At 39.5% G+C, this 21,634-nt stretch overlaps 1 protein-coding gene across 1 annotated transcript in view; it reads right to left on the reverse strand.

Annotated features, from left to right (window-relative positions):
* Nucleotides 1–1,054: 1,054 nt before the first annotated feature.
* ZC2HC1A (zinc finger C2HC-type containing 1A) overlaps nt 1,055–21,634 on the reverse strand; it is a 75,207-nt gene continuing 54,627 nt past the window's right edge. The window contains exons 8-9 of the mRNA XM_063450366.1: nt 3,637–3,738; nt 1,055–2,017 (exon numbers count right to left, since the gene is read on the reverse strand). Of these exons, the coding sequence (XP_063306436.1) occupies nt 1,831–2,017; nt 3,637–3,738 (289 nt within the window). The 3' untranslated portion in view covers nt 1,055–1,830. The remainder of the gene's footprint in view (nt 2,018–3,636; nt 3,739–21,634) is intronic.

The following is a 21,634-nucleotide window of genomic DNA, read 5'->3' on the forward strand; positions in this document are numbered from 1 at the left end:
TTCATTTTTAACAAGATGTTAAAGGAACACAAACATGTATTCATGACCCTATAGTGTTAAAACCACCACCTAGCCCCCCTTAATATAGCAAAATCTTACTTTTATTGCAGTCTGCTGCTGGCTCTGCCCCGGATCTACATGCTTGGCTGATATCATCAGAAGTGTTGAACAAAAGCCAATCCCAATGCTTTTCCAGAGGAAAGCATTGGATTGGCTGAGACTGTCTGAGACTGTTGCAATGTAAATATTGCATTTTCTCTGAAACAAGCAGTGTTTACAACAAAAAGCCTGAAGGTAATGATTCTACTCACCAGAACAAATGCAATAACCCGTAGTAGTTCTGGTGACTATAGTGTCCTTTAACTTACTTTAGCAGTTTTAAAAGAGATTAGAGATTCTGAAATAAATACACTGCGCAATAAAGGAAGTTAAAATATTATATATCCTTAAAGGGAATATTTAGGAAGACTGTGCAAATCACATTCTGGGAGGTGTGACTAGGGCTGTATAAACAAAGTAATCTAACTCTTAAATAGCAGAGAACTGAACAGTGAAACTGCAGAGGCATGATCTATACACCAAAAAGGTAACATTGTTCTGGTGCCTTTAATTAGCTCTTAGGTTATGCAAAAACTTAAGAAGAAACAGGTCCTATTTAACAAGTGACAAAGGTGTAATTTATCAACTGGCCATTTACCCGATATTAACACGGGCAGAATGTTGAGAGTTTATAGGGGAACAGTTGTAGGAAAATTAGGAGGTATGAGTAAGCTACAGCAGACACAATCAATGTCTAACTATATTTTTTTCTTAATATGTATTATTTTGTATTAAAACTGGAGTCACTTACAGCATGTTGATATTTCTAAAGCAGAAATTCTGAAAGTGCAATGGTAGCAGAATATCCCAAAACCTCTGTTAATACATACAAAGCAAATGATAAAATTTGGGTTGTTATTGGTTCTCAGGAAGGGGGTTAACCCCTTAAGGACACATGACATGTCTGACACGTCGTGATTCCATTTTATTCCAGAAGTTTGGTCCTTAAGGGGTTAAGAAGCACTACTTAATGCATTCGTTCTATCCACATCTATAAAATCTATACACGTACCAAATGAATGCAGTGACAAAGTACACGGTTTGGTTTTTTTTTAAATACAGGATAAAACAAATAACAAAAAAATGGAAACTAAAATCAATTACAATAAACAATTATAAAAACAAAATGTGTTAGTGTAAAATATATATGTGAATGAAAAATGGAAAAAAAATATTACTGACAGTCACTGCTCCAAAATGTAATAGTGGAAAGCAAAAACCTGTTTGTGTAGAATGCAAACAACGAAAGGGTCCGTTATATTTGATAGCACAGAAAGTCCAAGGTTGTTACGGTAAATTGCATCCCTCATAGCAGGTGAAACGGCATTGAAGTGTTATTTAACTTCCTTTTCAGGAAGCCTCTATACAAACTATGCACTTGGGGTATCATGTAAACATTCTGTGTGCTGATAATACAATTTTAGTTAAACATGCAACATTAGCACTATCTTAGTCATCAGAGCAAAACTTTGTCCTGTGGCAAATTTATTTATAAATGGGAGGTGAGAGGGCAAAGCCTTAAAACTGCTTCGATTTATTTTAATATCTAGTGTTATGTAATAGTTGTGTGTACTTGCAGCAAATTACTGTAAGCAGAATTTTCCACAGCAGCTTGAAATCTTTAATGTGCGCCTCATGTTCAGTTATTCATTTTTATTTATATATAGACTAGAAAGAATCCACACTAACTCGGGGGCTGCTTGCTCTTTTGGACTGTACATCAGAAATATCTTACAGAGCCATTCGTTTAACCCCACATTCACAGCAGAATTTTGCCCACTGAACTGGGTACTTAGTGCCACATTCGTGGCAAAACGTTTTCTGCTGTCCTAACGTGCTATTATCCACTCCTCTCATGCGATTTCCATTCACAGTGCTCGGGTTTTCACCAGCAGTATAACCCGATTTATTGTCAGGCCTGCAAGAAAAAAAAAATATGTATGTAAATAAATGCAGTTTGCAAGAATGCTGTGAAAAGTAAATTGTGATGATATAGAACTGTTGAATGAGCCGTTTTCATAGAAATAATATAAACCATGTATTCATATGGATATTAATAAACATACTATCAAGCGGTTTTGATTTTGTGGCAATTTCAAAATGGCTACAAAACACATAAGTGATTAACCAAGAGAACGGGCTAAGAATAAAAGAGTGTTGATGCTGAACATGTTTAGTCATTGCATATAAAGAAGTAAACTACAAAGATTTGCATTTTATTATTAGTTACATAAACAAATAATGAGAAATATGGGCTTCACCTTGCAAATGACAGAGCTCTCCATGACTTATCACCACACTGGCTTTAAAGAGTTTTTGATTAAACAGTTATTTCACAAATGTATTGTAATATCTGTTAATACCGTATATACTCGAGTATAAGCCGACCCGAATATAAGCCGAGGCCCCTAATTTTACCCCCAAAAACTGGGGAAACGTATTGACTCGAGTATAAGACTAGGGTGGGAAATGCAGCAGCTACTGGTAAATTTCTAAATAAAATTAGATCCTAAAAAAATTATATTAATTGAATATTTTTTTACAGTGTGTGTATATAATGAATGCAGTGTGCGTGTATGAATGCAGTGTGCGTGTATGAGTGCAGTGTGTGTATGAATGCAGTGTAAGTGTGTGTGATGCAGTGTAAGTGTGTGTGATGCAGTGTGTGTTTGTGCATGAGTTGCAGAGCCTCTTGGTGGGGGATGGGCATTTTTATTATAATTTTTTTGTAATTATTATTTTAATTTTTTTGTTATAATATTATTATTTTAATAATTTTTGTTATGTTATTATTTTTAAAATATTATTTAATTTTTTATTCATATTTTATTCGTAACTTGCTTGATACATGGCAGGGAGGGGGGCTTTCACTCCCTGGTGGTCCAGTGGCATTGGCAGTTCAGTGGAGTGGGCTGGCAGAGCGTTTACTTACCTCTCCTGCAGCTCCTGTCAGCTCCCTCCTCCCCGCGCCGGTCCGGTCAGCTCCCTCTGCAAGTCCCAGTTTAAGTCTCGCGAGAGCCACGCTATGACCCCGCGGCTCTCGCGAGACTTACACTGTGAGTTTGGTCCTTAAGGGGTTAAATTGTTATGGCCGTTGTTGTTTGTGACATTAGACCCCTATGTATGAGTAATTAAATTGTAGACAAAAATATAGTTCAACATATTGTTTTACTTTGATTAACTATGGTAGAGACTTTGCCGTTAACATGTGTGACACATTTAGTATTGTTTAAATGAATTTTGAGCAATCCAATATTGCCAGCAAATGATGTGTTCAGTCAACCTCTTGAACAAAACTGAATCTAGGTCATAACATGATGTTGCACAGAAATGTGTACATCTGTAGCATAAATGGTTCTTGAGAAGGAGATGTTAACATATTTTGAGCCATTAGTTGCCAAAATCAAAATGTTGTTACAAAGTAGCCCTCCTGAATTTAGACTCTGGATCAGCCGCAGTCTTGCATTCTAAATAATATAAATTATAACCGGGCAGCAATGTTAAAGGCGTTTTTTCTTGGAGAAGCACAAACAGTACCTTGAATAGTTTTCAGCATTATAGGTTTTCCTTCTGTTCAATGAAGTGTCAGTTGTTGGATTTTTGGCCAAACTTGGTGGTGTTCGAGACTTTGTTGTACCTCTGAAATGATAAGCAACAGAAAACACTTAAATCAGATAGCCTACACGTTTCTGAACATAGATACCCTATTTACAAATCAAAATCCTGAGTAAGTAGAGGTGTACATTGAAACATGTGAATTATGTGCTTATATCGAATATATGTCCTGACAGAAAATATTAGCATTACCTACAACATGCTAGCTACCATCCTAGACAGAAGAATGCCTGTTTCTTTAAGAAATGTCATGCACTACAAGTGGTGTGTCACCCATGAGTACATTTTGTAAGATGAAATAATGTAGAAGATTGGTGCATTGGAAATAAATAAATATTTTTAACCCATTTGGAGAAGGACACTCCAGGCACATTCAAGCATCAACTTCCATTGTACAGCGCTACTGAACTTGTTGGCGCTTTATAAATAATAATAATAATAATAATAATAATAATAATAATAATATCTCAACTTGACCATTTGATATTGGAGGCATACATTTTGTTTGCATCTTTATGCTGTATTTTCTACACATTCAAATCTTACATTTACATTGAAGCGTTCTGCATCACAACTTTATCCCAACAAAATCTCTTTAGACAAAAAAAAAAAAAAAAAAAAATATCTTCAAATATTTTAAGTACCTATTCCGTTTAGTCAATAAGAGACATGTATGAAGTTGCTGACACGACCCACGTGTCCCACAGCCACTCACTGTGCTTTTACCCTCTGCCTTGAAAGTATTTAGAAAATTGGGCAGACGAGTTGGGCCAAACGGTTAATATCTGCCGTCACATCCACTTACTTGGGAAATAAGTGGATTAATCTCATAAGCCCTCTTGGTTTCTTTTATAGATTTGGGAGTCCCAGGCCAACTCCTTGGTTTTGCACCCCTCCCTGCTACAGGTGCCTCATTCCAGGATCCTATTTAGCCTTGACTTGCAGAGAGTCCCAGTAAGGAAGCATTTCCCAAGTAAGTGGATTAATCTCATAAGAGCAAGCATTAGGCTGCTACTAGGAAATATATATATTTTAATATTGCAAATAAACTAAATTTATTTTTAAAGTTTAAAGTTAGAGTGTTCCTTTATGAAGGCAGAAAAGCTGGCAGAGAACAGTGCTCACAACTACTACACCTTCAGTAGTCTGGCTCGAATGACGTCAGCAGGAAATGTAAATACGAATGTGAAGACACATTCAAAACACCATAAAATCTACAATAAGCTGTAGGGAAATGATACTTCGAGTACCCCTTTAAGTGAGTGAAAACATCCCAACCTATGAATCACTGCTATGCTGGAATTTTCAGAAATTACAGAAATAATGAGAGCATCAGAATGGAATGAGTTTATTAATAAGTTTCACATGCTGTGGGGGCTGGGAGCAAATATATCTTTTTTTCACTGATGTTTTATTTCACTTGTTCCTTTAACCCCTTAGACCACTTTTCAATTTTCTTACCGGTTTTGGACCAGGGCTGTTTTTATATTTCTGCGGTGTTTGTGTTTATTTTCCGCTTACTCATTTACCCACACATATTATATACAGTTTTTCTCGCCATTAAATGATCTTTCTAAAGATACCATTATTTTCAGCATATTATATAATTTACTATATATTTTTTTTATACAATATGATGAAAAAAAGTAAAAAGAAAACAAACAAACAAAAAAAAAAAAAAAAAAAACTTTTTCGAACATTGACCCCCAAAATCGGTTACGCATCTACAACTGCCAAAAACCACCGGTGCTAAATAGTTTCTACATTTTGTCCTAAGTTTAGAAATACCCAATGTTAACATGTTCTTAGCTTTTTTTTTTGGAAAGTTTTAGGGCAAATAAGTACAAGTAGCACTTTGCTATTTCCAAACCATTTTTTTAATATTACCACCAGACTAATATATATATATATATATATATATATAAAAATGGGACAGTTCCCCATTTTAGCAGCCTGGGGGACTGTCTGACTCAGACAGTCCCCCTGCTGGCAACTCCTAGAGTCCTATTGCGGCAATGTGATCATGGTGAGCCAGGGTGGCCGCAGCTACTGCAGGGGGACTGCTGGGGTCTCCGGCAGTCCGCCCGACCATAATCGCAGTGGATCCCTGGTTCAGGGCTCTTATTTGCCGCGGACATACTAGGTAAGTCTGCGGTCCTTAACCATTTTTTGTCGGACGTACTCAGTATTTACACGGTCAATAAGGAGATATAGTGTGGGGTTCTACAGTGCAGAGGAGGGACTGTAGAGGGTTAATTTTATTTTATTTAATTTTTTTACTATTACTGAGTGCTTCGACCCCTCGAGGCACTCCGTACAGACAGAGCATCGGAATGTGCCGAGTGTATAAAGGTACCAAAGAACTTCACAGTAATATAAGAGAGAGCTAAAGTCATCAAGACCACATTACCTTAATGAAATGGTCTGGGTACAGTGGCCCTGTCATTTTAATCATGCAAAGTAAACCCTCAAGTGGCTCTCTTCCTGGCAGCCACTCGAGGCGCTTCCACTGCACTGACTGAACAAAACTTGCTCATGTGACGGAGAAGCTTATAGGAAAGCATTAAATGGGAAGTTTGACTGTGCATGCGCATCAGTTCCCTAATACTCAATGAAGTCACGAGAAGTGAGCAGACCTGAGGGAGCCTCAGTGCTGGAGAGAGGTAAATGAAAGTTAATTTTATTAATTTTTTTATTGCACATGGGGGTGGGCTGGCCTATATATAACTAGGGACAGGTACACTATAACATTAGGAATTATTTACGCTTTAGAGTTCTTTTAAAATTTAGTAAAGTAACAGCCATGCCAACAATCAAACAAAACAATCTCTCTTTAGCTATCTAAATGGTGAAATGTGTGTTACAGGTATACCTTCCCCAACGTGTTACTTGGTAAGGAATTCCTGAATTTGGGATCCTGATTCACTGTCCCCAAAAGTGCAGAGTAGATGTGCTTGTGCTGTGCAAACTACACTCAGGACATTGGCAAGGCTAGCCACACTAGTTTGTTCATGTTTGTAGACACGTTTTTTCCTTTTTAATCTTAGCTAATGAAGTCCTATGTTTTTATCCTAATCAAGTGGCTCTAAATTTAGACATTTATAGTAATCTCGTAGTGAAACTTCCCCTCTGCTGGGTTTCTCTAACAATTTGTTGCTTCTATATTAATCTAGAGACTTAAGATAAGGCAAGGGACCAATTAAAACTGGGCCGAATGGTTCTTATCTGCCGTCACATTCTATGTTTCTAATTTCGGTATTTAGTGAATAATCCTGTAAATGTATATTTCTTGCATTCTTTAGATTATATTATTATTTACTACTGCGGCTGTAAAAAAAAGCTAAAATATATTCAAACAATTGGTGTATTTTCATTATTTACAGAGCTATAGTTTAGACATATGTGGCAGTATTGACATGGAAGTTCATATAAACACATTTTGACACAGTAAGACCATATGGATCGAGAGCTTTCCACACAGTCCTCTCTTTTGGCACAGCTGAATTTATAAGTGTTAAATGAGGAAGTTTACTTTGAAATAATAAGTTAAAATGCTTTATAATGACTCATAGCTGTTTTCCCATAGCAGGGATGTTGAGAAAGGAAGCTGGGAGTCGTCCAACAATATACTCCTCACTACATTTTCCAGCACTAACTATCATGGCACAATCTAGATATTGCTTAACCAGGAATGAAGCTTATTGTAATTTTTTTTTTATAAGCCTTTAGGATCAGAGCAACTTTGGTATTTGTGCTATGAATTTGCTAAAGCACACCCGAAAATATTATACACTGTCTTTTTAAAAGACGGGCAGGACTTTCATGCGATTTGTAATATAGCTAGATAGGTATACAGATATATACTGGTTTGGAAATATAAAAAATGATAAAAAAAACGTGTGAATACACAGTGGTACATTTGTATGAGGTAATTATATGTGTGTACATAAAGGGATGTGTTTGAAGGGAGGCTTATGGTGTGTGAATAAGGTGCTATATGCCTGCTGTGTGTCATTGTGTTTGAATATGTATATGCATGTTGTGTTTACGTGAAATCCATCTTCATACACATTTTTTGTAATAATTGAAGGCCATTTGTCCCACGGAATGGAAGGCTGGTCCTGTCAACCCGCACATTGTGTAACTTGGGAAAGCAGTGCCATACAAAAATCAAAGCTCTTGAGTAGTCCGACCTCTTTGGACTATGGCAGTGACTTGGTTATGCCTGCTGCAGATGGAAGAAGATTGTGGCATCGGTGCAGTAGTCGTTATGGTGCCTAAACTGTTCCTTTAAAATCACTGAATGCCTACAATTTTTACAAGTGGACATTCAATTTGTACATTATCGTAAGTCCTTTTTTAAGTACTGAACAATAGAAAGAAATGGGGTACAACAGCATCCCCCATGCAGTAGTCCTGTGTCTTTGTGGCTTCTGGGCTTATAGCTAGAAATAAGTTGCTGTGGAATGTAACTTCCATCAAACTAAGCCAAGAGTTGAGGTTCAGTTTTATGAGAGTAGGTTATCTCTAACCCTTAATCCTCATAGAACCTAAACCAGCCTAACCTTACATACATCCAAGTCTTACCCTTAGGGGTAGAAAGCTCAGCATTCCATTGTAGCATACCCCTCCCCTAAGGTATCCCTAAACCTGACTTTCTTCAATATAGAAGAATATGGAAGGCTGGTCCTTTATATATAAATTACATTTTTTTTTTAAATTGATTTTCTCACCCCTCCTGGGTGGTATGTTTATTCCTCATTCTTTGGTCCTCTACCAGAGGTCTGGAAGTTTGAAGGTTCTGCGTAGTATTTTAGCTGTTCCTAGAACTGTACTCTTCTGGACAGCGATCTCAAATGTCCCACCTGGAATCTGTTGAAGCCACTAGTTTTTCTAGGATCATTTCCCTTGTATCTGTTATGCCATCTTTGGGTATAGATTCAGGTTGACAATTCTATGCAGGTAAGAATGTGGGTTTGGGAATTTCTTCTGTAGTCAATTTATTTCCCGTTGTGACACTATATTTCTCTTGAAGATGTTCAAACGTTGTGTAACCAGCTGTTTTGGTGTTAGGGTAGATGATGGTCTCTTATTCATCCATTGCTCGCACATGTGTTTCATGCAGCCTCTCTCACTGGGTCTGCTGTTGTAGTAGCATTCAAGCAGGTCTAGGTTCGCTCTCCGTGTCCAGGAATGATTTGTTCCAGTAGCCCACCTGTTGCCAGGTTGCCCTGATTCCCTAGTATCTAACGCGGTCCTTGTTAATCCGGGCGACATCAGAGACGGCATGACTCTCTTGGTTCGTGTTGCTCTCATATTATTGAGGTGGCCAGGGTATATATCATTAGGTGTCTTGCCCAGGGACACTTTATGTTGCAAATGTCGGAAAAACACTATCTAGCCCCCCCTCACACATCTAAATATAGTAAAACCTTACTTTTATTCCAGTCTGATGATGCTGGCTCTGCCCCCTTGGTTGACATAGAAAATAATTGGATTGACTGAGATTGCCAAGGAGGTGGGCTCTCCATGCAGAGGGTGGAGACACTGAATGTCAGCACTGCCCCAGGAAGCACCTCTAGTAGCCATCTGAGGAGTGCCCATTGGAGGTGTCCTAGGCTGCAATGTAAGCACTGCCTTTTCTCGGAAAAGGCAGTGTTTACTTCAAAAAAGCCTGCAAGGACTGACTATACTCACCAGAACAACTGCATTAAGCTGTAGTTGTTCTAGTGACTATAGTATCCCTTTAACTGAAACTAATAAAAATAACGAAGGTTAGAATGCATTAATTATACAAGAGTATTGCTGTTTAAAGGAACACTCCAGAGATATGTAGTTTCTGCAAAGTCCAAAAAGTGGCTAAATGTTTCAGCCGACATTCGACTTCTGATTGTTTTAAAAAGGGGGAGCTGCCGGTATCCCTTAAACCCTTAGGAGTCATCAGAGGTTCATGAATAAACCTAGTTGGCAAGCAAATAGAAGCATCAGCATGACTCCTAACAGCTCCAGATTAATATTTTTTTTTCCTTTTTTCCCTTACAAATGAAGTTAGCTGCGGCATTTGTACAGACTTTTTAAGGGAAAAGCCAAGACTGAACCTGTTCAAGTCCCGTATGATGATAAAGTATACAAACCATACATGCATAACTTTGCTCTGTGATGTCATAAAAGGTAAGTGAACAGATTGCTGGTATGATTTTAAACATCACTACTGCTGTACCAAATAAGATGAAGAGAGACAGGTATATGATGCTTTTTGGACATTAATTTGAGGAGCATTGGTGATTCTGAGAGGGTTGTGGTTGGAGCACCCAGGCACCTCACCTTTGAAGGTCAATTTATCCTGCAGCTTATTTTAAGATTGCAAGTCAACTACCTAATTTCATCGCTGGTTGGGACTTAAGCACCAAGGGCAAAGAAGGATTTTTTTTTATTTTGCGATCCATTCCCCCCCTCACAGTTTTGAAGCTGTTTTGGGCCTTTTTCAAGGTTGGAAAAATAGAGTGTAGAAGAAAGACATTTGATTTGCAAGCAAGACTTATTATGTATTCGTTTTTTACTCACCCCCCTTACTATTATCAATATGAGGAGGGGTCAGTAGGGCAATTTTTATTTAATCCCTAGCCACCAGTCAGAAAGGGGGGCTTAAGGACAATATGGAGGGGGTGGGGATAATGGCATGGCATATATTTAATTAGAGCCCCACACTCATGGGTGGAGACTGGGGAGGATAATAGGTCCTCCTCCCCATTTATTATAATTAGAGTTGCACCTACTGACCACAGATGAGGGCATAATCTTTCTCATTGTATAAAGATAAAGACTGTAAATTGTTGGAAAAGGCCTTATAACCCATCCTAGTTTGAGGGGCAGCAACAATTGCTTTTCTAAGCTCATTGCTGATGTATTTACTCCTTAGCATCATGTTAACACACACCTGAATGCTCCAGATCAGCAAACTGCTAAAACAGTGTTTTTATAAAGGTGGTCAAGGATTGCAGGATAAAACTTACCAGCAAAGGTTAAAGGATCTTAACATGTATAGCTTGGAGGAAAGATGAGACAGGGGGATATGATAGAAATGTAAAGGGAATCAACGCAGTAAAGGAGGAGACTATATTTAAAAGAAGAAAAACTACCACAACAAGAGGACAGTCTTAAATTAGAGGGGCAAAGGTTTAAAAATAATATCAGGAAATATTACTTTACTGAGAGGGTAGTGGATGCATGGAATAGCCTTCCAGCTGAAGTGGTAGAGGTTAACACAGTAAAGGAGTTTAAGCATGCGTGGGATAGGCATAAGGCTATCCTAACTATAAGATAAGGCCAGGGATTAATGAAAGTATTTAGAAAATTGGGCAGACTAGATGGGCCGAATGGTTCTTATCTGCCGTCACATTCTATGTTTCTATGGTCACACTAGCAGATGATCAGTTAATCAATGGTATTTGATTGGGAGTACTTGCCTGCTACTTAGCCTTTAAATTCCTATGTACTTAGTTTTTTTACACATGGCCTCTCTATTTGGGCTTTATTTTTGTGAAATGAATCATGACAATGTGTAATATGTCATGTGTTGTTGTTTATCTGAGGTTGTATTTATACAATTTACAAGACCTGCTAAGGAACAGATGATTGTTATCATGGCCCAATATGTAAAACCAGAGAATTAAAAAGGATGTATTTTCTTTTTCCCTTGAATTATTGTAAATCTTGTAGTGAGATTAGTGGAAGAGAGGTAAATAAAATAATAAATAAATAAATAACATCTCCTTCCACAGGGCTTTAAAATGATGTTTACCATAGGAAATAATTTTACATTACAAGGCAATATTTTAAAGGACCACTCTAGTGCCAGGAAAGCATACTCGTTTTCCTGGCACTAGAGTGCCCTGAGGGTGCCCCCACCCTCAGGGACCCCCTCCCGCCCGGCTCTGGAAAGGGGAAAAGGGGTAAAACTTACCTTTTTCCAGCGCTGGGCGGAGAGCTCTCCTCCTCCTCTCCACCTCCGTTCCTCCCAGTCGGCTGAATGCGCACGCGCGGCAAGAGCTGCGCGCGCATTCAGCCGGTCACATAGGAAAGCATTCATAATGCTTTCCTATGGACGCTTGCGTGCTCTCACTGTGATTTTCACAGTGAGAATCACGCAAGCGCCTCTAGCGGCTGTCAGTGAGACAGCCACTAGAGGAAATAGGGGAAGGCTTAACTAATTGATAAACATAGCAGTTTCTCTGAAACTGCTATGTTTATAAAACAATTAGTTAACCCTAGCTGGACCTGGCACCCAGACCACTTCATTAAGCTGAAGTGGTCTGGGTGCCTAGAGTGGTCCTTTAAACCTATGGAAATTCTGGTTAAACAGTGACACCCAGAGGACAATTTTATGGCAACATTTTTCTTATAAAAAAGAGAAATAGTTTAAAGAATAACTCCAAAGGCATAACACTATTGCGTGAAGAGTGTGCACCCCCTCCGCCCCCCCCCCCCCCCCCTTTTTTTTTTTTTTTTTTTTAATCAGCAAATCTGCTGAGCTTAACCCAAGATGCAGGAAATGACTGAGTACCTGCTTTGCAAAGGCTTCACTGAGAGTTGTAATATAGCCCACTGAAGTCTGTGATTGCACAGCCACAGAAAGGTCTGTGCTGGAAAATAAGGGGAGAGTTTACAGTAGCTGCAGATACAATATCTGCAACTATTGCAAGACAAGATTCCAATTTGCAAAACAAATTGCATGCCTTTTTTCCTTGGGTGTGTATCAATTAAATGACTTATTTTGATTAAAAGTGTCCCTTCTAACTTCAATGCTATTATAGCCAAGTCTCAAAGGTATTCATCACTGCAAACCAAATTCTGTAACACGACTATTTTAACGAGTTAGAAAAAAAATGGAAAATACCATTTACACACAATTTGTGTAGCACAATGGAAATATACAATTGTAAACATGAAGTACATGATTTAAAAAGGTAATGGGAGCAATAGTTAAATGACATTACTGTGATTAATTCATATTTGAGAAGAAAGGAACATACTTCTTATCTCTCTCTCATCAATTGTCAGCAGATATCAGGTATGTGGCCACTGTTAAATAAATGTCTGCTTTAGAATAGCACTAAGTGCAGTGGAGGTCCATAACACACCTCTCAGAGCTGAATTAGCACTGACCAATGAATAGTGAGCTAGCTGGACATTGTGGGCCCTGTGTATAATAATATATAGAGCTTGGTTGCTTCTTCTAAGTGTTGCTTCTAAGTGTCTGTGGTTGGAGATATTCTGGAGAGTTTTACAGAAGCTTCAACTGTCTAAGAGTTTTCTTTTTTACTGTTACAGGTAAGATTCATCTGTAGGAAAAGGTTACTGATTGCACAATGTTTGATTTCCTGTTGGTAATTATAAGGCATTTGATTGGATTAGGTAGCTACTTGCTATTGATTGCTGTGTAAATTAGCTATTGTTTGCTAATAAGCAGAGGCCTACCCAGGTGTTAAACATTCCTAGTGGGAGGTGATTTTAGGAGTATATAAGGGCTGTTGTCATTAGCTTGGCTAATAGAGCTTGGTTGCTTCTTTTAAGTGTTGCTTCTAAGTGTCTGTGGTTGGAGATATTCTGGAGAGTGTTGCTTCTAAGTGTCTGTGGTTGGAGATATTCTGGAGAGTGTTGCTTCTAAGTGTCTGTGGTTGGAGATATTCTGGAGAGTGTTGCTTCTAAGTGTCTGTGGTTGGAGATATTCTGGAGAGTGTTGCTTCTAAGTGTCTGTGGTTGGAGATATTCTGGAGAGTGTTGCTTCTAAGTGTCTGTGGTTGGAGATATTCTGGAGATAAACTGGAGGTAATCTGAGGTATTCAGGAGGATAAATAAAAAGTTAAGATTCGTTTGGTTTAAATAATTGATCTCATTGGAATGGCAGACTTAGTTCAGTGTAATAGTTGCTATGCATTTGTTTCGCGTTCCACTTTTTGGAGGTTTAGTTGTTGTCTAATCTGTAGACAGTTCTCTATCTTGCGGCAGGAGATTGTATTTTTGAAGTCTGAGATTTGTAAATTATCTGGTAAACAAACTCAGGCTGGAACTGCTGCAAAGCCACTGCCACAGAGACATACTAGGAATGGCAGATGGATTACTGTAGGATCTGGTCGACTTAGAGTTGTGGATAAAAGGCATATTGCACAGTCTGTTCTACATAATTCATTTTCTGCACTTTCAGAGTGTAATGGTGTCATGGAGACAGGCACTGAGGCTAGTGGTGTTGTGCAGAGAGGCACTGAGGCTAGTGGTGTTGTGCAGAGAGGCACTGAGGCTAGAGGTGTTGTGCAGAGAGGCACTGAGGCTAGTGGTGTTGTGCAGAGAGGCACTGAGGCTAGTGGTGTTGTGCAGAGAGGCACTGAGGCTAGTGGTGTTGTGCAGAGAGGCACTGAGGCTAGTGGTGTTGTGCAGAGAGGCACTGAGGCTAGTGGTGTTGTGCAGAGAGGCACTGAGGCTAGTGGTGTTGTGCAGAGAGGCACTGAGGCTAGTGGTGTTGTGCAGAGAGGCACGGAGGCTAGTGGTGTTGTGCAGAGAGGCACGGAGGCTAGTGGTGTTGTGCAGAGAGGCACGGAGGCTAGTGGTGTTGTGCAGAGAGGCACGGAGGCTAGTGGTGTTGTGCAGAGAGGCACTGAGGCTAGAGGTGTTGTGGAGAGAGGCACTGAGGCTAGAGGTGTTGTGGAGAGAGGCACTGAGGCTAGAGGTGTTGTGGAGAGAGGCACTGAGGCTAGTGCTGTTGTGGAGAGAGGCATTGAGGCCAGTGGTGTTGTGCAGAGAGGCTTGAAGACTATGATGAGGCCTAATAGAAAGCAGTTGTTGTTGGGGGATTCCATCATAAGAGGTGTGGAGATGGACAATGGTGGTCTTGTGAGGTGTCTTCCCGGAGCTACTGCTCACAGAGACAGGAGACGTATCTGTAATATTGTTAAGCAAGCAAAGCAGGAAGGGGAATTGGATGTACTTGTCCATTTAGGGACAAATGACTTGGCTTGCAATGAGGTTTCAGAGGTTAAGGAAGTTTTTAGTGTTTTTGCCAATGATATACGGCAGGTTGCTTCCACACTGTCATTCTCTGAAGTTCTGCCTGTGCATAACACTCAGAACGACAGGCGGATGCGTATTAGGGACTTTAACTTGTGGCTTGGTGAATGGTGTCGGGAGCAAGGATTTGGCTTTATTGCTCATGGTAGCTCTGTTTGGAATGGAAATAAACTGTACAAAAAAGATGGTTTGCATCTTTCTCAAAAGGGAACAAATGTTCTCAGTGAGCAGTTCAGAGGTTTTGCTAAGATGTATTTAAACTAGGAGGGGGGGGGGGGGGCAAAAGGGTGATAAAACATCAATCCAATTGTCCCCCAAAACAAGGACAGAAGGTGCCTGTAGCAAGTGTGTTAAAAAATGATAAGCTTAGAGTCATGTCTACAAATGCTCGCAGTTTAGGGAATAAGATCCATGAACTTGTGGCAATAATGGCAACTGATAGTGTAGATTTAGTCGCTGTTACTGAGACATGGTATAATGAAAAAAATGACTGGGACATAGCAATACCAGGGTACTCTTTATATAGAAAAGACAGGGAAGGCAAGAAAGGGGGAGGGGTGGCCCTGTATGTGAAGGATAGAATAAAATCTAGCCTAATAAAGGTTAGTGAGACGAACATAGAGTCCATTTGGGTTACGTTAGAATTTGGTAATCACACAGTAGTTCGTGTAGGTGTGATTTATAGGCCCCCAGGACAAATTGAAGAGTTAGATAATCTACTAGTTGAAGAAATAGCTAAAATGACAATGAAGGGGGAAGTTATCACCATGGGTGATGGGTGGTTTAATATAAGAACAGTGACTGAGTCACACCACACAAAAACAAAAGTTTTAGACTTTAGAAAAACAGACTTTTCTAAAATTAGAATATGTGTAAAGGAGTCATTGTCAGACTGGAGCAACTTAAATGGAGTACAAAATAAATGGGATTATTTAAAAGCTGCACTACTGAAGGCAACAGAAAATTGCATTAGGCTTGTCAGTAAAAGCAAAAAATTCAAGAAACCACTGTGGTACTCCGCAGATGTGGCCAAAATAGTAAAAAACAAAAAGTTAGCATTTAGTAATTATAAAAAAACCCAGAGTGAGGAAGACAGAATGACCTATAAGATTAGGCAGAAAGAGGCTAAGCAAGTTATAAGAGCTTCCAAATCACACACAGAAGAGAAAATAGCACAGTCAGTAAAAAAGGGGGACAAAACTTTTTTAGATACATAAATGAGAAAAGAAAAGTAAAACAAGGATTAGTTAGATTAAAAACAAAAGAAGGAAGGTATGTAGATGAGGATAAAGGTCTAGCTGACTGCCTCAATGAATATTTTTGTTCGGTATTTACAGCTGAAAATGAAGGAAAGGGACCTCTGTTAAAAAAAGGATAAATGAGTCATTTATTACACGTGAGTTTACAGAGGAAGAGGTTCTATTTCAACTGTCAAAAGTAAAGACAAATAAGTCAATGGGACCTGATGGAATACACCCAAAGCTATTAAAAGAGCTTAGTGGTGTACTAGCAAAACCATTAACAGATTTATTTAACCAATCATTGATAACAGGAGTAGTCCCAGAAGATTGGAAGTTAGCGAATGTTGTGCCCATTCACAAGAAAGGTAATAGGGAGGAGTCGGGCAACTATAGGCCAGTAAGCCTTACTTCAGTAGTGGGGAAAGTGATGGAAACCATGTTAAAGGATAGGATTGTTGAACATCTAAAAACACATGGATTTCAAGATCAGAGACAACATGGGTTTACTTCAGGGAGATCATGCCAAACTAATCTTACTGATTTTTTTGATTGGGTAACTAAAATTATAGATCAGGGTGGTGCAGTAGACATTGCTTACCTAGATTTCAGTAAGGCTTTTGACACTGTTGCACATAGAAGGCTTATCAATAAACTGCAATCTTTGAGTTTGGATTCCAATATTGTTGAATGGGTAAGGCAGTGGCTGAGTGACAGGCAACAGAGGGTTGTAGTCAATGGAGTATATTCGAAGCTTGGGCTTGTCACCAGTGGGGTACCTCAGGGATCTGTACTTGGACCCATTCTCTTTAATATTTTTATTAGTGATATTGCAGAAGGTCTTGATGGTAAGGTGTGTCTTTTTGCGGATGATACTAAGATATGTAACAGGGTTGATGTTCCAGGAGGGATAAGCCAAATGGCAAATGATTTAGGTAAACTAGAAAAATGGTCAGAGTTGTGGCAACTGACATTTAATGTGGATAAGTGCAAGATAATGCATCTTGGACGTAAAAACCCAAGGGTAGAGTACAGAATATTTGATAGAGTCCTAACCTCAACATCTGAGGAAAGGGATTTAGGGGTGATTATTTCTGAGGACTTAAAGGTAGGCAGACAATGTAATAGAGCAGCAGGAAATGCTAGCAGAATGCTTGGTTGTATAGGGAGAGGTATTAGCAGTAGAAAGAAGGAAGTGCTCATGCCATTGTACAGAACACTGGTGAGACCTCACTTGGAGTACTGTACACAGTACTGGAGACCATATCTTCAGAAGGATATTGATACCTTAGAGAGAGTTCAAAGAAGGGCTACTAAACTGGTTCATGGATTGCAGGATAAAACTTACCAGGAAAGGTTAAAGGATCTTAACATGTATAGCTTGGTGGAAAGACGAGACAGGGGGGATATGATAGAAACATTTAAATACATAAAGGGAATCAACACAGTAAAGGAGGATGAAGAAGTAGGAGTGTACTGGCGCTATTTTAGGAAGGGTGGATAATTGTTGTATAACACCGCAAAATATAGCTGCTATAACACCAAAAACTTATCTTAAGGCAAAGTATAAAAGGGTGACGGTGAAGCGCTAATATATACAATTTGTGATGTACAGTGCGGAATATATAGCAATACCTCTACCTTGGAATATTTTATACAGGTGTCCTAATTGAGGTATGCTGTACCTTAAAAACAAAAGGCAAAATAACCACACATAGTGTATACCATAAATATAAGTACGTGGTGTATAAAAGAAGGGGAAATATGCCCACTCACACTTTCAGGAGCTAACGATTATAGCTCACTGTGATCGCCTGTAGGGTCTGTAAAGGCGACCCTATCCCTTCTTGGCAGTCGTTCCTTTGTTGCTGGTTTCTCTAGAAGTGGAGAAAATAGAAAGAGAAGGCCTTCTGTACTGTCTGCAGAACAGCAAAGAAAGAGCTTTCTTTGCTGTTCTGCAGACAGTACAGAAGGCCTTCTCTTTCTATTTTCTCCACTTCTAGAGAAACCAGCAACAAAGGAACGACTGCCAAGAAGGGATAGGGTCGCCTTTACAGACCCTACAGGCGATCACAGTGAGCTATAATCGTTAGCTCCTGAAAGTGTGAGTGGGCATATTTCCCCTTCTTTTATACACCACGTACTTATATTTATGGTATACACTATGTGTGGTTATTTTGCCTTTTGTTTTTAAGGTACAGCATACCTCAATTAGGACACCTGTATAAAATATTCCAAGGTAGAGGTATTGCTATATATTCCGCACTGTACATCACAAATTGTATATATTAGCGCTTCACCGTCACCCTTTTACAGTAAAGGAGGAGACTATATTTAAAAGAAGAAAAACTACCACAACCAGAGGACATAGTCTAAAATTAGAAGGACAAAGGTTTAAAAATAATATCAGGAAGTATTACTTTACTGAGAGGGTAGTGGATGCATGGAATAGCCTTCCAGCTGAAGTGGTAGAGGTTAACACGTGGGATAGGCATAAGGCTATCCTAACTATAAGATAATGCCAGGGACTAATGAAAGTATTTAGAAAACTGGGCAGACTAGATGGGCCGAATGGTTCTTATCTGCCGTCACATTCTATGTTTCTATGTTTCTATATAATATCTGGGCTTAGTGCGAAGATTTATTTATTTATATTTATGTAAATCCCCATCCTATTTCCACAATGAAGGGATTAGTATGCAGTGAAATTCAGTGCAGGCAGATATTAACTGCTCTCAGCATGCAGTTTCATATTAAAGACATACATTCACAATCAATGAAAATCACCATACAAACTGGTCCCTGTGGAATATTGTCAAAGTTATTTTTTCTACAGAGACGCTTATTACATTCATATTGAAGACCATGTTTATGTACTCTAATAATCACAGTAACGTGCATTATTTCCACTTTAAGGAGGCAGGTACAAATATACGGACAGATCTGAGTTTGGATTATCCTAGTCATGTGGCATATGCAATATATGAGTTTGGCATGCTGGAAATGTAAGGTATGGCATGTTTCCATGCAATGTCAGTATGACCTGAACAGTATGAAGAAGCATTCACAGACCTATGTGCACGTCTAAGACACAGACTGTTTCCCAAGAATCCACTGCAACCAATAATGACTTGAGCACTATCACCCAACAGTGACTATTAAACATCTCCACATCTATCAAAGGCTGCCTGCCTGGTTTGCCCCAGATAATGCAGTCTCCTGTGCAATATCCCAGGAATACACTGATCAGCCACAACATTAAATCAAGTGACAGATGAAATGAATACCATTGATTGTATCATTACAATAGCACATATAAAGGGGTGGGATATATTAGGCAGCAAGTGAAAAGCTAGTTCTTGAACATCATGCATTGATAGCAGGAAAAATAGGGCAAGCGAAAAAAGTGACTTTGACAAGGGTCAAATAATGATGGCTAGATGACTGGGTTAGAACATCTCCAAAAGTGCAAGTCATGTGAGGTGTTCCCAGCATGCCGTGGTTAGTACCTACCAAAAGTGGTGCAAAGTAGGAGAACCTTTAAATTGGCGTCATAGTTATAGGCGCCCAAGACTTACTAATGCATGTGAGGAGCGAGGGCTAGCCCATCTGGTCCAATTACACAGAAGAAGAGCTACTGTAGCTCAAATTGCTGAAGAACTCAGAGACCTTGGGTTTTGGCATTGATATGGATGTTACTTTGACATGTACCACCTACCTAGAGATTGTTGCGACCACGTATCCTTCATAGCCATAGTCATCCCTGATGGCAGTGGCCTCTTTCAGCAGAATAATGCAACCTTCCACACTGCAAAAATTGTTCAGGAATGGTCTGAGGATCATGAAAGAGTCAAGGTGTTGCCTTGGCCTCCAAATTCCACAAACCTTAATCTAATTGAACATCTGTTGAATGTGCTTGAACAAAAAATCTGATCCATGGAGGCCCCACTTCGCAAGTTGCAGGACTTAAAGGATCTGTAGCTAATGTCTTGATGCCAGATACCACAGGACACATTCAGTGGTCTTGGGGAGTCCATGCCTTGATGTATCAAGGCAGCACAAGGGGTCTTACACAAAATTAGGCAGATGGTTTTAATGTTGTGGCTGATCGTTGTATAATGCAATAGGAATGCCATGCAATATTACCATAAAGTATGAGATTTCCCATTCAAAATGTAACTAAAAAGTCAGGCTTGTGAAATACATTAGACAGATCTCCTGGCCAGTCTTTTTCCATATAGAGTGCTATACGTCTGTTATTTTAGTCTAAATTTAGACATGAGCAAAGCAAGAGCCACATCATGAAAGGAATAGTATGTTAAGATCTGTGCTGTCAAAAGCACCAGGAAGTACCAGAAAAATTATAGGGGATCACTGATCTTTAAACGCAGTAAAGGGGGAGGGGGAGGGGGGGTTATCAGATGGCTTTGCCAAGAAAACTTCTGAGTAATTCTATACGTTACGGTTTATAGACAAACGTATGTCAGTAGGATCTCCACCATTGTGCATAGTTGCAAAAAAGACTAATTCCATGCTTTATAAACGGGTTTTGCTCTAATTGGCACAAGCAATTTATTAGTTCTGCACATCATTTTTGAACACTAATTCGCACCTTTTCCTTTCTGTTTATTATTCATTTAACAAAGTGAAGTATTTTTGTGAATTGAGTTACGTACTGATTTTTTTTCAATTCACCATATGATAAAATGATACATAAAAACGGGTGATAAGAAGTTAGTCATCACTTATACAAATGACTAAATTAATTAACACATTGTGGTGGAATCTCGGTAAAAATAAATTTAGTAGGCCGAGATTACCACGTGGCATGTGTACGTGCATATGCTGACGTATCGATCAGTTGGTTGCACGAGGCAAGATACGATCAGTAGTGTACGGAGCATGTGCAAGAATACAGGATATAGTATTCCCCTCCTCCATTGTGCTGGACAGGCCATGCGGTCAAGCAGGAAGTTAATTCTTATTTGTATTGATTGGTCAAGAGAATGTGCGGGTGGAGCTTAATATGGGAGGAGTTATGTGCCTATATAAGGAGCCTGCACTATTGTCCGGGGCTCAGAACTTGCTGTATTTTGGTGACGTTAGTCCCTCTGAGTCCCGATCGGTGATCCAATAAAGAATCTCTTCCTTCCTGAAGAAACCTGTGTCCATCTCTCTGTGCTTTGCTTCCGTCAGTTTCTCTGGTATCATTTGGTGCATTGGCCGGGAAGCTCATCGTTCAACGGTAGCTGAGAGGCAGAGGCGTGAGACGGTCTATCTTTGCCCACGTTCTCTACGGCTGCACCCCTTAACTTCTGCGTGGACCTCCCTTCGTCTCGGCGCCACTGGTCTGTTGTCCAGGAGATCATCGGCCTCTACGTAAGAAGTGCTGGGGTGTCCCCGTCGATGAGTGTGAACTCAGGTTCAGGAACGAGGAGGTAAGACAACTGCTGTTTTAGACGCAGACCCACTAGGGGTATACCGATTGTGCGGTAGGCCCATAAGGGGTTATTTGTGTATGGAATCTGCCCCCTCTGTCGGAGGGAAGGAGCGAAGGCGCACCGCTCAATCGAACGCTCTTTAGTCAGACCGTTTGATTTGGTTAGTCAGGCGGGGTCCTG

Source organism: Pelobates fuscus, chromosome 4 (genome assembly GCF_036172605.1).
Source record: "Pelobates fuscus isolate aPelFus1 chromosome 4, aPelFus1.pri, whole genome shotgun sequence".
Taxonomy (NCBI): Eukaryota; Metazoa; Chordata; class Amphibia; order Anura; family Pelobatidae; genus Pelobates; species Pelobates fuscus.